Source organism: Musca autumnalis, unplaced genomic scaffold (genome assembly GCF_047663935.1).
Source record: "Musca autumnalis isolate F117 unplaced genomic scaffold, ASM4766393v1 scaffold_5, whole genome shotgun sequence".
NCBI lineage: Eukaryota > Metazoa > Arthropoda > Insecta > Diptera > Muscidae > Musca > Musca autumnalis.
The window spans coordinates 157,328,796-157,343,823 of NW_027412088.1; the positions used below are offsets into that span (position 1 = coordinate 157,328,796).

Sequence of the window (15,028 nt, forward strand, 5' to 3'; positions counted from 1 at the left end):
TATTGCTTGTTCTTCCTCTCGATTTCTTGCAAGACGTCTACTATTATGGTTAAGACGACGATGATGATGACGGGCTATGGACGGTTACGATGTTAACGAGGAGCCATGAGTCTTTGGACTTTTGTTAGGTCTCTTTGTCTTCTCTCCCCATTGTTGGTTAAATGAGTAACTTGGCTGGTTGGTTGGTTGACTGGTTATGCTGCTGAGTAAATGTGTGAATTTGTTTTTGCCTTAATTCCATTTCATGGGCCCATTCATTTGGGGGTATTTCGAATAAGTCCCTATCTGTGTGTGTTCGTGTGAACATGTGTGTTTTTTCTTTACAGATGACGTTATCTTAACACCCAGAAGAAATGTTATTCTTTTGGCTCTCTCTCCGAGTGACGCTCTCCTTCAACTCGTCGGTCTGCATGTGTGTAATATATTTGTATATCTGTCTGTTTGTCTTGCCTTTTGTGTGTTTGTTTTCCTTTTTTCCGTTGGTAATTGAGAGTGCCAGAGCGAAACCATGAAATCAGTCTGTGAACAGGCGCTGAGCACTGCACAGCCTTTAATTTTTGCCGTAACTCCGTAGTTCGTGACGTTAAACAAAGTTTAAAAAGCGCTAAAAATCTTTCAATCTTTTTTGAAACAAACGTTTTAATTATTTGTTATTTGTTTGTTTGTGTTTTACTCGTAATAACCAACAACAACAAGCTTAACGACAAAAAAGTAATTTTTGCTAAACATACAACAAAAAATTCTAAAAGAAGAAAATAAATAAATTGTTGAAATAAAACAACGTTTGTTTTTGTGAAAAATCATCATCCTACTCAACATCATTGGAAGCAAAAAAAAGTAATGAAATAACTATAACAGCTCTTCTTCCTTTTCTACATAAAGCATGTGTTAAACAAAATATTTGTTGTTGTTTAATTTTTTTTTTTTTTGGAAATTTTGTTTCGTTCATATCTATACATTCCGGCTGAATTTTTTTATTTGTTTGATTATATACGGGCGTTTGTTGTTTTTATTTTTTGGCCAAGTTATTTCCAGCCTCAAATTGTAGCCTTCTTCTTTTGTTGTTATTTATTTTTTCGAAATGTAAAAAAAACTTTCTGTTTAATGTTGGTGTTGCTGTGTTCGCTGCTCGCTCTGTGGATGGTGTAAATTTGTGAACGGCCCAAAAAGCCTTAATGTTTAACTAGTGTATACATGTGTGTATGTGCGTGCGAGCTGAATTGTTAATAAATTTAATAATAACACGAAAAAGCGTAACAGGCAACGTATGCTGCTGGCTATTATCAGAAAAAAGTGAAACCAAGAAAAACAAGAAACAAAACAAAAACGAAGTTATTTTCATTGTTTATTATTAAAAAAAAACAACAACATGCATTGGAAAAAATGCAAAATATAACCACTCAATAAAAAATAACTTGAATTTACAAACACACAAAATATAAATTATTATGCACTGGAAAATTTTAGTTAAAAAAATAAATAATAAAAATAATATAAAAACTGGAAAATTTTAGTTAAAAAATAAATAATAAAAAAAATAATATAAAACATAAACAAACATAAAAAAAACTTAAAATCAAGGGAACACGAGGGAATTTATTTCCAACAAAAAAAAAATAATTAAATATACCTATATTAAAATTTTTTTCCAAAACTAAAAATAAGTATATTAATAACAAACATTTATTTAAATATTATTTTAAAACTTAAAAATCGCGGGAATTTTTTTTTTCAAAACTACAAAAATAATAATTAAAAATAAATAATTAAAAATTAACAAAGTGACTAAAAAATATTATTTGCAATTTAATTAAAAACAAATAAATAAATATTTTAAACACAAATGAGAGTTGTTATTATGTCAAAATAAAAAAAGTTATTATGTCGTAATGAAAGTGAAAGCAAATGAAAGAACCGCGTTCAGCGAGACTAACCGGTCTCTCTATCTACAATATTTTTGGAAAATAGATGTGGCATTTGGAACTTCAACTGGCAGCATGATTCTCAATACTTTTATGACAAAAGATTAAACATGTAAAAAATCGTTAAGTTCGGCCTGGGCGAAACTTTAATACCCTCCACCACAAAGTTTTCTTGACTAAAATGAAAAAATTAGTTTCCTTTTCACAAGTTTGATGCAAACATTTTACGACCACGAATACCCTATATGCCTAACTCATTTAAATTCGCCTGAAAAATGTGTTCAATCAGCTGGTACCTGTATATGGGGTCCATATCAAAACATGATTTTTGGTGGAGTCGTTTCGGGACCACTGAGATGTCAAATGTCAACTTACAGCTAGTTCGGTTAAAAATTGTGGCGAAAATCCGGAGGTATCGTTATATGGGGGCTATATCAAACCATGGGCCTATCTTGATGATTTTTGGTGGAGAAACTTCTTCACTGGGAACCCTAAATGCCCAATAATACCTAATTCGGTCTGAAAATGTGGCTAAAAACGTCAAAATATCTGAAATCGATATACCGAAAATCGGGAGGTACCTTTATATGGCGGCTATAAGAAAATGTGGGCCTATGTATATCCATAATTTTTGGTGGAGAAGTATCTTGGTTACTTGGCGATTTTTGGTGGAGAAGTTTCGTGACCACTGAGAATTTCAAATGTCAACTTACATCTAGTTCGGCAAAAAATGGTGGCTAAAAACCTCAAAATACAGAAAATCGGGAGGTACCGTTATATGGAGGCTATAAGAAAACGTGGACCTATGTCCATTAATTTTGGTAGAGAAGCTTCTTGATCACTGGGAACCCTAAATGCCCAATAATATCTAATTCGGTTTGAAAATGTGGCTAAAAACGTCAAAATATCTGAAATCGGGCGGTAACGTTATATGGGGGACAGTTATAGCACATCTTCGAACGTGATCTATGTTCAGACCAAAAACAAATGTCTATAAAATTTCAGCTGTGTAGCGCGACTCATTCGGAAGTTAGAGTGATTACAACAGACGGACGGAAATCGACTTAGAATTTTATACTGATCAAGAATATACATATATATTTTATAGGGTGGCAAATGATTATTTCAATGAGTTACAAACGGAATGACAAACTTAATATACCCTCCATATTATAGTGGAAATTATAAAAAAAAAACTTTTCCAAATTAAGGTTTTTGACTAAAATTTCTCTTTGATACTGCAGGCTGAATATCGGGCTCGGAAATTATATATCATCCAGTATAAGACATTCATCAACAAAAATTTGTCAAAATTTGTTGTTATTGTGAGAGGAAAAAGAAGACCCTCAGGGTTGTGCTCTATCCACACACAGAAGTTAACTCATTGAAACCCCATGAATGAGTTAACTTCTGTGTGTGGATAGAGCACAACCCTGAGGGTCTTCTTTTTCCTGACAATGCTTTGGAAAGACAAAATACATGCTTGTAGTCGTTGGTCTTCAAAACACTTCGGAACGACCACAAACTCAAGCTTGTGAGGAAAAAGAAATCCCTTGTCTGAATAAAGATACTGACAGGATAAGGTAGCAGGTTTCGGACAAAACGCATGATTGAAGTCGTTGGTCTCAAAATAAGACATTGGCCTTGAAGAGATGGAGACTCTATCTTTGTTGTTTTTGTTGGTCTAGACGATCCCTAGATGAACGCACAGACAATGACTAAGAAAAATTTGGAAGACAGTAGGTAAAACCGTCTACAGGTTGGGAGTCGCAGACTGTTTACAATGGTCCCATTTCTTTAGGCTGTTTCAAGTTTGGCCGACTATCGACTAAAAATTACATATACTTTGCCTGATAATCGGGCAAAAAGCCCTATATTTTTGTCGACAAGTTCATACTTCTAAAACGGCCCCAAAATTCTGAACCCCCTTAATTACACAATTTTGAGGAAAACGATTTAGGTTTTGTGGTCGGTATTCGATTTGTCTCGATAAATTTTGTCGACTAGATCGTACTTCTAAAAACGACCCCAAAATTGTGAACCCCCTTATTTACAAAATTTTTACAATTTTTGAGGAAAACGATTTCGGTTGTGTGGCCGGTATTCGATTTGTCTCGATCAAAGTCTCAATTCCCACAAGGTATATTTGCGTCAGTAATGCTGACTGATAGCTCTTGTTTTTTTTATCGACTGGTAATGCAGAAGTTGGTTGCCAATGTGGTGCAATGGTATGCACACTCGCCTTGCACGCTGAAGGTCGTGGGTTCGATTCCCCGACGAGGCAACATTAAAACATTTTTAACGGTGGCAAAATACCCCTTAGTAATGTTGGCGACATTTTTGTGGGTATTTCAGCCATGAAAAACTTCTCCACAAGTGGTGGGTTAGGACACGGCGTTCAGTCTCGGCGATAAACTGTAGGTCCCATATGATTGAGCTAATATGAATCGGGGTGCACTCATTGATATGAGAGAAGTCTCCCTTGTCCCTTCCGGGATGTTTGTGGAACAACTATATATTATAATGTAGAAGTTAGCTTGTTTACATTACTTAGCATTGGGTTATTCGGCGCATCTGGCTCCCAAATTTTGACTGGCTAATAATAAATAGCTAAATAAATAACCACCTGACGAGGAGTAAAGCCTGATTATGTTTTCCCAATTACTGCAAAATTTTCCAGCAGGAAACCAAGGTCTTTTGAAACAATATTGTCACTTTTGCTGCCATCTCTCAAATCTTGTAAACCGTTCACAACATCATCAGCTTTATTGTATTCCACGTCTTTTCGGACTTCCATCTCGTTAAGGCTATAATATCCTGCCGTTCCCACTAAATAGCCACCTGACGACGAGCAAAAGCTGATGATGTTCTCCAATTACTGCAACAACTTTTCAGCATGAAAACAAGGGCTTTCGTAGCAATTTTGCCACTTATGTTGCCATCTCCCAAATCTTGGAAACCGTCCACAACATCTTTAGCTTTATTCTATTCCACCTCTTTTCGAACTTCCATCTCGTCAAGGCTATGATAACTTGACGTTCCCCTTTTGAAAACCTTTTTTTTTTGCTTTTCTGATTCTGATTGATGGAGGGATGTCCTGATTGATGGAGGGATGTCCATTTCAACCCTTTTTGTCGGACGCCAATCCGGCAAACTTTGCGGATGTGGCGGGTTACATTTCAGTACACTCCTTAAGAAATTATAGGCTTTCCTTGAGGTCATAAAAAGCCGTATTTATTTTTTTAATTTTCGCAAAATTTGCCTACCCCTTGCTATACGGACTTCCATCTGGTTAAGGATATAATAACTTGCCGTTCCCCTTCTGAATTTCTCGTGGCGGCTTAGTACGGACTCGGAGCTGTTTTTTTTTTCTAAATCCTATTTCCGCCACGCTCCAGTTCAATTTGCAACATGCTATTGTGGGTATGATAGGTTTTCTCTTTTGGCACATTCTTGAGTTATGGAATCTTTGTTTGTTCATAGCACCGTGATGGCTTAAGAACATCAAAATTTTGGTTTTTCAGGAGAAAGAGGAAGGGTCAAGGGTATGTTGTCTTGATAATTTTTTTATGAGGAGCGTCTCATTTATGTCGACGTTACTTGGTATTTCTCCTTCAAAAAAAGCTGAATAGCTAAATAATCCAAAATTTTAAATAAAATTTAACCAAATATTACAGACTCAATTATCAATGAGTTCTTCCAAGTTTGGCCGTCTACCGACTAAAAATAACATGTTACATATCCGATGATCAGACTAAAGAACCCTTGAAACTTAGCATAATGGTTAGATGTGTCGGATTTTGATAGACTCCCAATTGTTCAGTGTACCTCTTAGGTCATAATAGCTCAACTCGAATGCGAAATAATTAAAAATATTAAACAAATATAGTTTAAAATCAATGAATTGCAAAATATTTTAAATTTTCGTATGCCTTAAAAATTCAATTTAACTGAATTTTCAATAGATTTGTTATAAACTCTCATTTGGTAAAAAGCTTCCATTTTTATTTAATTCCATTTGTTTCGCTGGTCCTTTGAGCCGGAGCATTATGCTACTCCAAAGATAACTCAAAAAAGTTTTTTTTATAAAAAGATTTCAGTTTTTGCTAATAACAACTCTCTTTGAATTAAAAAAATAATAATTACAAACTATCGAAATCGAAAACAAGAAGAAATAATATCTCAACTCGAATAAAGTGTTCTACAATTTGTACGGGCAGTTTTAACAAAAAACAAATAAATTAATACTGTGTAAATTAATGATCTAATTAAAAACAGCAACAACAAAACATAAACGTCAATCCTATGGACCAGGTAGGAAGTTTGTTTTTTTTTCAACCAAATATTTCATAAGTACAAAAATTTAATTGTTTCTACTGACGGTGGGTAGCTGGTTTTCAGTTGAATGAATTTTTTTCTTTATGTGGAGAGATTGAAGTCCAATATTATATACTGCTACTTCCCAAAGAATTATGGTATAGCATATAATATTAAATTTGTGAATTATCACACATCAGAATTTGCCCTCTTTCAAAAAGTCATATAGAAAATTTTTGATATTTTTGGATGATTTTAAATAATTTAAAATATTTAAATACAAAATATCTTTAAAAATTATGTACGAATATGAGAATTTTGCTATTTGATTTTTTGAAAAAGATACAGATTCCGCTGTATAATAACTAAACTTGTTACTATATGCTTATGATCTGAAGTACTAAAATGTGTCAGGATTATATGCCACACCATTCGGATTTATGTAGACCAACTGATTGGTACCAAAAAATTATCTAAAATAAATTTGAAGGAATGTTTTCTTTGGCCGAATTCATTTACACCTTCTAACCTATGAGCCCTTGCTGAAGGCAGCAACTTTTCATTCTTATCTTCAAGATTTCTTCTCATGTATAGAATGTCAATTTCGCCCGCTAAAATTCATCTTTTGTTTCTAGACTCAATTCTAAAGTCCCACAAACCTCTTGTAGTTGTGTGACCTACATTCTTCTTATAAAAGTTTTTTTTCTTTATTCAAATAATGAAATCACCTCAAATCCCCAATTCAATATTCACAGACACAAATAAATATATTATTTATTTTTTTGTTGGCCACGACATTATTAATTACCTGTCGATTTTGCTTGAATGTATGGGTTAATTGATTGGGCAAAAGAAAAAAATACAGTTCTAAACTAAAGTTTCAAAATTAAAAGACTTTTTATAAAGAAATTTTTTGTCTGTTCTCCCGTACACAAAAGCTTGTATAACATATTGAATTTATAAGGAAAAAAATGCTAAAATGACGAAGCTAAATTGTTTCCAAAAAAGTAAACAAAAATTCCATAAAATTTTAATATATCTACTTTTTTGTTAAAATAAACAACGTTATATACAAATGCCTTTATTTAATTTGTAACACAAAATATCCTCATTAATTTTAACTAATTATCTTCAAACAATCTTTTGTGATTCCTCTGCTACTGATGAGATGTATAACAATTTTGTTTTGCTTATTTGGAATTTATGGATTTTCAGTAGCTTGAAGTTGAACGTTAACGGTTACTTGCAGGAAGCCATCAAACATCTTTTTGCAAATGTAATTTGTTTGTTTTTAACTTTTTGTTTGAAACACATTCGATATATTCTAGCGAAAGTCATTTGCAACTGTATCGAATATATTTAAGGCGATTAAATATTTTTTTTATTCGCTTAACAAATGTGTTTCAGTTGTGAAGTTATTTTTTATTTGGATTCCATGGAAATGCGCGGTATATTAAAATACAAAAGCAAAGTTGTTTTTATTTTAATTATTTTTAAATACTTGTATTTTTTGTATAAATATTCTGACATAATGGCCTAAAGCTCAAAAAATCCTACTGTGACCAACTAAAATGGTTAATGAACTTTAAACAAAGTCAAGTATATCATTAAGATAAATGTCCAAAAGTTCCAAAAGGCTATATAATTCGGAAAACAACCTAAATGCACATCTTGTGAGGAAAAGTATTTCGGTTCTGTGGCCGCTTTCCATCTGTCTCGATTAAAGTCTCAATTCACACAGGCCGAAGGTATATATTTGTCGGCAAAGGTGACTGATACTTTTTAATTTGTTTTTATCTCTATATTAATGCAGATGTATCTTGCTCGGTAATGGGTTATTCGGCACATCTGGCTCCTGAATTTTGACTCTCTTCTTTTCCGCTTAACTCCTTGAGGAGCATAAGGCCTCCACAAACAGCTGCCAGGATGATCTGTCATTCGCTATTGCTTCATAAGACTTCTTTTCCAGGAGTTTTTAGGTCTTCCTTTTTCTGCTACCTTGAGGATTCCAATCTAGGGCTTGGCGGCATAGTTCATCGTTATTTTTTCTCCAAATTTCCATTTTCTTCTTTTTATGATTGTTGTTATTGGATCGGTATTGCACCTTTGGTAGAGATCGGAATTGCTTATAACATTTGGCCACCATATTTTCATTATGTATCGAAGACATCGGTTTGTAAATGACTGTAGTTTTGAGTTTAATGCTGCTGTTGTCAGCCAAGTTTCGCATCCGTAGAGTAGTACGGATAAAACGTTCGATTTGAAAATATTTATTTTTGTATTTTTCGATATTATTGTAGAGTTCCAGATGAATCACAGTTGGTTAAAAGCTCCGTTTGCTTTGCCAATTTTGACTGGCTACTAATAAATAGCTAAATAAATAACCACCTGACGAAGCGTAAATCCTCATTATATGTTTTAAATTACTGCAACAACTTTTCAGCAGTAAAACAAGGACTTTTGAAATATTCTAGTCACTTGTGTTGCCATCTTTCAAATCTGGAAACCGGTCACAACATCATCAGCTTTATTGTATTCCACCTCCTTTTGGACTTCCGTCTCGTGAAGGCTAAGACATCTTGACGTTCCCTATAAATGGCCACCTGATGAGTTGATGCTATTTTCGAATTACTGCAACAAGTTTTCAGCATAAAACAAATGATTTCATAGCAATCTTGTCACTTCTGTTGCCATCTCCCAAATCTTGGAAACCGTCCACAACATCATCAGCATTATTCTATTCCACCTCTTTTCGGACTTCTATATCGTCAAGGCTATGATAACTTGCCGTTCCCCTTTTGAAAACTTTATTGTTTTCAACCTTTCTCATCGGACGCCAATTCGGCAACCTTTACGGATGTGGCAGTTACATTGCAGTATAGCCCTTAAGAAATTATAGGCCTTCCTGGCGGTCATACAAATACATTGGGCAATTTTTATACCCTCAGCCTTTAGGCTAGAAGGGTATATACACTTTGATACGAAAAATGTCTGTCTGTTTGGCTTGTGCGCACGATAACTCTCGAACAGTTCAACCGATTCGAACCAATTTTTGGGTATCGTAATATTTTGTCCAAACTTAGTTTAAGTTCAAAATTTTTCTGTAAAATCGTCTGAACGATAACTCTCGAAGGGAGCAATCGATTTGGTCAAAACTTTGCACATCGTATTATTCCTTCCAGATATATGTAGATCTGGTTCAAATATGAACTACAATCGAAATCGCTTATAACGTCGGTCAAGGGACCGACCAAAATCGGACTATAAGCGATAGTCGTTATAAACGATATTTATAAAAGAGGTAATATAATATTATGTATAGTGACATTTGGGTATAAATACATATATCTGTCCACTCCTTCGGGTACCTCCCACACAAAATTCGGATGAAGTGAAGTTTAAGGGCTCCTCTCGCATGGTTTTGCAATTTTTTTCAGTAAGTTTTGCTTGCGGCTCCCTTTATTACGTCACAATTTTTTTCTTGCGGAAGTCCATAATTCCTGAGATATTGGCCTAAAAGCTCCAAGAAACCCTGACGGCACCAACTAAAATGGCAAATCCGCAAGATAATCATCGCAGGGAATTTCTGATTGGTGCAGGCTTTGCACATCGTATTATTTCATCCAGCCATGTATCAGGTTGGAATATGGAATACATCGGTCCACTCCTTCGGATACCTCCTACACAAAATTCGGATAAAGTGAAGGTTAAGGGCTCCTCTCGGATGGTTTTGAAATTTTTTCAGTAAGTTTTTTGTGGCTCGCTTTGCGACAGTACAATTTTTTGCCGGAGTAAGTTCAATAATTCCTGAGATATTGGCCTAAAAGCTCCAAGAAACCCTGACGGCACTAACCAAAAGAGCAAATCCGCAAGATAATCCTCGCAGAAAGTTTTTGATTGATGCAGGGCTTGCATATCGTATTATTTCATCCAGTCCAGTATGGGATTGAAATATAGACTATATCTATCCACTTCTTCGGATAAAGTGAAGTTTAAGAGCTCCTCTCGCATCGTTTTGATTCTTTTTCAGTTGATTGTTGGAGCGGCCTCATTTACAATGGTACATTTTGTTCCGGAGTAAGTCAATACTTCCTAAAATAATGGTCCAAAAGCTTCAAAACCCTGTCGGATATTGTGCAAGATAACTCTAAAACTTTTTCAAAAATTTCTTTCAAAACTTATTTTAACATAATTTAATATTTTGAGTCCTTTATGAGGAAGTTTGCTTGCCAAAAATGTTTGTCATATGTCAATGATTTGGTATAGCCCCACATTAGGGTACCTATTGGTGCAGGCTTTGCTCATCGTATTATTTCATCCAGCCATGTATCAGGTTAGAATATGAAATACATCGGTCCACTCCTTCGGATACCTCCCACACAAAATTCGGATTGAAGGTTAAGGGCTCCTCTCGGATGGTTTTGAAATTTTTTTAGTAAGTTTTTTTTTTTGTGGCTCGCTTTACGACAGTACAATTTTTTGCCGGAGTAAGTCAATAATTCCTGAGATATTGGCCTAAAAGCTCCAAGAAACCCTGACGGCACCAACCAAAAGGGCAAATCCGCAAGATAATCCTCGAAGGGAGTTTCTGATTGATGCAGGCTTTGCACATCGTATTATTTCATCCAGTCCAGTATGGGATTGAAATATAGACTATATCGATCCACTTCTTCGGGTAACTCCCACACAAAATTCGGATAAAGTGAAGTTTAAGAGCTCCTCTCTCATCATTTTGATTCTTTTTCAGTTTATTGTTGGAGCGGCCTCATTTACAATGGTACATTTTGTTCCGGAGTAAGTCAATACTTCCTAAGATAATGGTCCAAAAGCTTCAAAACCCTGTCGGATATTGTGCAAGATAACTCTAAAACTTTTTCAAAAATTTCTTTCAAAACTTATTTTAACATAATTTAATATTTTGAGTCCTTTATGAGGAAGTTTGCTTGCCAAAAATGTTTGTCATATGTCAATGATTTGGTATAGCCCCACATTAGGGTACCTATTGGTGCAGGCTTTGCTCATCGTATTATTTCATCCAGCCATGTATCAGGTTAGAATATGAAATACATCGGTCCACTCCTTCGGATACCTCCCACACAAAATTCGGATTGAAGGTTAAGGGCTCCTCTCGGATGGTTTTGAAATTTTTTTAGTAAGTTTTTTTTTTGTGGCTCGCTTTACGACAGTACAATTTTTTGCCGGAGTAAGTCAATAATTCCTGAGATATTGGCCTAAAAGCTCCAAGAAACCCTGACGGCACCAACCAAAAGGGCAAATCCGCAAGATAATCCTCGAAGGGAGTTTCTGATTGATGCAGGCTTTGCACATCGTATTATTTCATCCAGTCCAGTATGGGATTGAAATATAGACTATATCGATCCACTTCTTCGGGTAACTCCCACACAAAATTCGGATAAAGTGAAGTTTAAGAGCTCCTCTCTCATCATTTTGATTCTTTTTCAGTTTATTGTTGGAGCGGCCTCATTTACAATGGTACATTTTGTTCCGGAGTAAGTCAATACTTCCTAAGATAATGGTCCAAAAGCTTCAAAACCCTGTCGGATATTGTGCAAGATAACTCTAAAACTTTTTCAGAAATTTCTTTTAAACTTATTTTAACATAATTTAATATTTTGAGTCCTTTATGAGGAAGTTTGTTTGCCAAAAATGTTTGGTATATGTCAATGATTTGGTATAAGCCCACGTTACGGTACCTACAGATTTTAAAGCAAATCAATATATTTTATATACGGCATAATTATTGTGTTTGGTTTGGTTTTGTTGCTTTTTTCTTGGTCAGTGACTGAGGGTATTTTGAGGATATTTCTCCGTCAGCACAGCTGACTGATACGTACTAACTTTTTTTTGTATGAGGCTGTAGTGCGTTTAATTGTCGTATATCATTTTCGCAAAATGTGCCGACTTCCATATCGTCCAGGCTTTGTTATTAGTATTTAGTATTAGTATTTGAAAGGAGTACCTTTGAGGGAGGCATTAATGTCCAATTCAACCCTTTTTATCCGTTTCAAATTCGACAAACTCCGGTAACCCCCTTAAGAAATTATAGGCCTTCCTGGAGGTCATAATATGACATTGGGCAATATTTTTGCATGGGGCTATAGTGCGTGGTATTATCGCATATTTTTTTGCAAATTGTGCCGTTGTCGTTCGTTCCCTTTTTGAAAACTTTGTTATTAGATGGATCAATGCCCATTTCATCCCAATTTATCGGACGACAAACTCTCCGGATGTGGCAGGTTGTATTTCAGTACACCCTTTAGGAAATTATTGGTCATGCAAAGACAATAGGCAATATTTTTGTATAAATGTGTAGTACGTGGTATTATCGCTATAACATTTTCGAAAAATTTGCCGACTCCTTGTTTTTTGCATCTTTCAAATACATGGTATTCTTATGAATTGCCTTCAGAGATAGACCCATTTCCTCAATTTCCCTTTCAAGGCTAATTCCATTCAAGGCTAATTCCATCGTAATTCCACTCGTGGCTTATTGCGGATTCTAAACTGTTTTTTTTTCTTCTTCTAATTCAATTCTATTTCTAACACGCTCCAGTTCAATTTGCAACTTACTATTTTCTGTCATTATCAACTTTTGGATATGTGATGTGGCAGTCACAAGTACAGATTGTGTGGATGGTATAATTTCCTCTTTTTGGCACATTCTTATATGATATGCCATATTTTGCTCGTTCATAGTACTTTGAAGGCCTAAGAACTTCAAAATATAGTTTTTCAGGAGAAAGAGGTCATAAGTTCTTATGAGGAGTGGCTCCTTCACGTCGGCCTTCTGTGATATTTTTCTTACAAAAAAAAAAAACTAAATATCCACTAGTTTTAAATAAAATTTAACACAATATTGCAGAACCTATTATCACTTTAAGCTATTTGTAGTTGTTACAAAAACCTTCCTGACAAACTTGGTGGTACACCCTACCTTCCAATCTAAGAAGGCAAGGAGGTTGTGAAAACAACCTCAAAAAGATACACACAGAACTCTGCAATAAACCAACGAACGACCCTACCCGACGGATACAACACTTTCATTAATTTCCTTAACACAATTTATCTAATTATGTTGTGCTGTTGTTGTTGTTTCTGTTATTCTATTGTGTTTAGATTGGTGTTGTTGTATTTCTATTATTGTTGGTAACCGATGCCTAGAGAAATGCCGCCAAATCTGTTGGTATTTATTGCTGGATGTGATGCTCTGGATGTGTGTTTAACGATGATGCTGTTCTAACTTTCTTGTTTAGATTGGAGGGGGTCCACACACACAGATTCTTTACGGATGTGTGCCTGGCTCTGACATGTGTATATGTATGTTTCTATGTGTGCATAACTTGTTTGTTTGGCTTACTGCATTTAACACTTAACTCTCCTACGGCTATTTTTGTCATCAACATTCTCATATTCTCCATTCTATATTGTATGCGTTCACCGCATGTGTTTGAAAAACGTTGAGAGCGAGAGTGAGATTAGGGGTTTTTAATTGAGAAAAATCAAGAGCGAATCGTTACGTTCATTTGCCAGACAAGACCAAAGTTTTGTTGTCATTTAAAAAATGACGTCATTAAAATGCCGGTTTACTTTTATTTAATTTATTATCATTTGTTGTTATTATTTATTTTTTTTTTCTGTATTTGGTATTTTTGCGGAGTCTTAGTGTTATTATTGACATTTAAGTGTTTTTCGTTCTGTGTTGTCACAGTTGGTATGAGAATCGGCAAAACTCATTCTTCATAAGAGGTTTTAACTAATTGTGGTTACGATGAATGATGAAAGGGAAATGGGTTCGTTCTAAGGTTGTTTGCAGTTATTTAAAAGACGGAAAAGAAACTAAATAAGGAAAAAGAAACGAGTTTGTTTAGCCAAATGTTTTTAGAAATGTTTTCTTTATTAAGTTTTAAAATACTAAGAAGCAATTGAGAAGAAGTTACTGTACCACACAGCATAATAAACCAAAGAATAACCCATTACAAAGTAATGTAAACAAACTACTTTCTGTATTTACGGTGGGTTGATAAATAATCGCTTTCGGCTCCCGAATTTTTATCTGCTAATAAGAAATATCTAAATATCTATATAAAAGGCGTAAAAGCTGGTGATGTATTTATGATTTCAGCATGAAAACAAGAGATTTCATATAACGGCCTTCCCCAGGGTTCGTTCCTTGCCCCCCCAACCCTGTTTAATCTTTACATCCATGATCTTCCGGAAACAGCTCCCCGTAAATTCAATTATGCAGACGATATGGCAATCGCAACGCAAAACACGAACTTCGAAATCTTAGAAAAGGTTCTACAATCAGATTTATCTTTAATATCATCCCACTGCCACAAATGGAGGCTAAAACCTAGCCTCTCAAAAACAGAAGTCTGCTGTTTCCACCTCACTCACGTCGAAGCAGACAGGAAACTTTTAATAAAATTTAACGGTGCCACCCTCTGGCACAACTTCAATCCGAAATACCTTGGTATAATTCTTGACAAAACCCTATCTTTCAAACAGCACCTAGAAAAATCGGCCCAAAAACTGAAGACATGAAACAATTTAATCCAGAAACTCGCTGGAACAACTTGGGGAGCATCTGCCAGCTGCCTTCGTGCGTCTGCTCAGGCCCTGGTGTATCCGACCGCTGAATATGGTTCTCCGATCTGGCTGAATAGCCCTCGCGTAAGACGCATCGACACACAATTGAAAACCTCAATGAGAATCATAAATGGAACATTAAATACCACACTGACAGATTGGTTACCAATGTTAGCTAA

At 35.1% G+C, this 15,028-nt stretch overlaps 1 protein-coding gene across 23 annotated transcripts in view; it reads left to right on the forward strand.

Annotated features, from left to right (window-relative positions):
* The first annotated feature begins 510 nt into the window (after positions 1 to 510).
* Positions 511 to 15,028, forward strand: part of mbl (splicing regulator muscleblind) — a 339,449-nt gene continuing 324,931 nt past the window's right edge. For 18 of the 23 annotated variants that reach the window (XR_012413483.1, XR_012413480.1, XR_012413481.1 and 15 more), the window contains exon 1: positions 511 to 837. Coding sequence is in view for 1 of the 23 variants with exons in the window: in XM_073992616.1 (XP_073848717.1) it covers positions 6,228 to 6,236 (9 nt within the window). In the remaining 22 variants the exon portion in view is untranslated. Of the gene's footprint in view, positions 838 to 6,119; positions 6,237 to 15,028 lie in introns of those variants that run through there. The other 5 variants (XM_073992626.1, XM_073992611.1, XM_073992627.1 and 2 more) reach the window with 4 other exon arrangements.